Genomic DNA, 2,720 nt, shown 5'->3' with positions numbered 1-2,720 from the left:
AAAAAAAAAAAAAATCTTACCCCAAACTTTTGAATGGTAGTGTTTCATGGTTTCCACAAAAATATTAAGCAACAAAATAGTTTTGAACATTGATAATAATAGGAAATGTTTCTAGAATGATTAAGACTGCACTAATGATGCTGAAAATTCATCTTTGTCATCATAGGAATAAATTTGATTTTAAAATGATATGTTCCAATAGAAAACATTTTTAATCGCAATATTATTTCACAATATTACTGTATTTTTAATCAAAGTAAATGTAGCCTTAATGAGCAGAAGAGGCTTCTTTCAAAAACATCAAAAATGCACCTGAAAAAGCTGACTACTGCTTTAAGTGATTGAATGAAAACTATTCTTGCTCTTGTATTTCAGCTTCAGTGCAGAACTCCAGTCAGCCAGCAGAGAGCAGCACTGGAGAGTGCTCAGCTGTTCCCACCCACCTCCACATCCACGTGTGGAGCAGCATCATGGGAAGTGTGCAGGGTGTGCCTCAGACGTTCATCCAGGCAGTGGAGATGAGGTACAGCACTGCTTCATTCAGACTTGTATTGCTCTTATCATCTCACTTTCCTGATAGCAAACATGATAGCTTTTCATTAATGTTTGAGCGTGATGTCTGGATGCATATACAGACTTGTGATACTTTGAGAACGTTCTGTTTTGCATTCACTCTTTTTCCAATTTTCAGTTTCATAGAAACAACATGGAGGATAGAGTGTGGTATGGGCAGGGTGAACCCATGTTCAAACCCAGAGCTAATGCAAAATTTCCCTGTGACCTCGTCTGTGACCTTTACTGACAATCCTCTTATTACACAACCCCCTAGATCCAGGTGGGTCCTACACGCACACATATAATTGAGATTACTGTATAGATACAGTTGCATTTTAATTTCTAAATGTATTTATGTTTACAGTTTCAGTTTAACTCTGAAGGTTTATTCGGGTATCTTCTCTGCTGCAGGTTCAGTATTAACTTCACCGAGTTTGACTGTGACAGGAACGATGTGTGCTGGCCCGAGCTGGCCTTCCCTCTCACGAGATACTATACTGGTGAGGGCTTGGGTTTTTTATGGTTACCAATAGAATGAGACCGAAATAACCTTAAACTCTGTTCTGTTGAAAGAGTCAGCAACACTTAATATACTATATCATTTTTGTTTTTTTCTATGTGTTGGAGTCTGTGCTGAAGTTGTAGCACATTCTTTAAATAAGTTATCGCTCATGTTTTGGTATATTTGGATGTTTGATGTGAAATATGAAGCACTAACGGTAGTCTCCTGCAGTGTGACATGCTAGATAGACCTCATCTACAACTATTTTAAACATCATTTTTGTAATTCTTGTGTAGGCAGTTGTTATGAGCTCATATTTGGGGACAACAAAATATTTATGCTTTAAAAATGTAATTATTCACACTGCAGAACTGTTTAGGTGAGCTGCACAGCACCTAAACATACAGTTTCTCTTTCACAAAAAATGTATACATTTTAACCTAAAACCTTAATTCAGTCTTAAATTATGAATTATGAATTTGACTTTTTGTCTTTGTTTTTTTGCAGGTGAGCCGTATTCCCAGGCTCTGGCTAAAGGTCTCGTTCTAGTGTTCTTCTTCATTGCTGCGTCTGTTTTAGGAACACCATGGAGACAAATCAGACAGGCATGGAATAGTGCTTCATTATGAAAGAAAGCAAGAGAAAATTATCTATCAAATAGAATTTGATATGCAATGGTAAATAGCTGTAAAGATGTTGTTTATTTTCCTTTTCTGGTTTGTAAAAAAAATTTATGCATTATTTATTATGTTTTGAAAACTTTTGTAGGTCACATTTATTATGTACAGAGAACTTTTGTACTTTAAAAAAAACAATTAAATATTGAATGCAAAATAAAAAATTTATATATTTCATATGTAAAAAACAATGTTTTGTTTCTTACACTCCTATATATGTAACAAACTATCACATATAATAATAGTAACTAATAAGGATAATAATAATAGCAACAACACCAATATTAATTATTTATAATATCATTATTTTTATAAGTAAAAACACTATTTAGTTTCATACATTATGATATATGTAACAAACTATCACATAATAATAATTGTTATTATTATTATTTTGTTTTCTCCACTAATATATTTAACAAACTATCACTATATAGTAACTAATAATAATAATACGCGACACTAATCATATTATTGTTGTTATTGTTTGTAAAAACAATGTTTTGTTTCTTCCACTACTACAGTATATATTATGTAACAATCTATTGTATATAATAATAATAATAATAGTAACTAATAATAATTGCAGCAATAATATTAATAATTATTATAAAACAATTACATGTATTCTACTATATATTGCATATATTATTATTATTTTAATTTGGTTTCTTCCACTAATATGTAACAAACGATCACTATATAGAACTAATAATAATAATAACAACAGCAACAGTATAATAATTTGTAATATTATTATTGTTTTATATGTAAAAGCATTGTCTTGTTTCTTCCACTACTGTATTTATAACAAATAATAATAGTAGCAGTAGCTAATAATAATAATCCACTAAAATATATGTAGAAAACTATCACATATAATACTACTACTAATACTAATAATAATACTAACAAGAATTGCAGCAATAATAGGAACAATTACCGGTATTATAAAACAATTATATGTATTCTACTATATATATATA

The 2,720-nt window shown here is 30.6% G+C and overlaps 1 protein-coding gene across 1 annotated transcript in view; it reads left to right on the top strand.

Moving 5' to 3' along the window:
- Positions 1-1,822, top strand: part of LOC107599155 (tectonic-2-like) — a 15,755-nt gene extending 13,933 nt beyond the window's left edge. Inside the window, exons 13-16 of the mRNA XM_016290669.1 lie at positions 376-523; positions 692-835; positions 967-1,055; positions 1,565-1,822. Of these exons, the coding sequence (XP_016146155.1) occupies positions 376-523; positions 692-835; positions 967-1,055; positions 1,565-1,686 (503 nt within the window). The 3' untranslated portion in view covers positions 1,687-1,822. The remainder of the gene's footprint in view (positions 1-375; positions 524-691; positions 836-966; positions 1,056-1,564) is intronic.
- The last annotated feature ends 898 nt before the right edge of the window (positions 1,823-2,720 follow it).

The sequence above is a fragment of the Sinocyclocheilus grahami genome, unplaced genomic scaffold (assembly GCF_001515645.1).
Source record: "Sinocyclocheilus grahami isolate Dianchi unplaced genomic scaffold, SAMN03320097.WGS_v1.1 scaffold261.1, whole genome shotgun sequence".
NCBI lineage: Eukaryota > Metazoa > Chordata > Actinopteri > Cypriniformes > Cyprinidae > Sinocyclocheilus > Sinocyclocheilus grahami.
The sequence above is the reverse complement of the archived record's forward strand: the minus strand, read 5'-3'. Positions and strand labels throughout refer to the sequence as shown.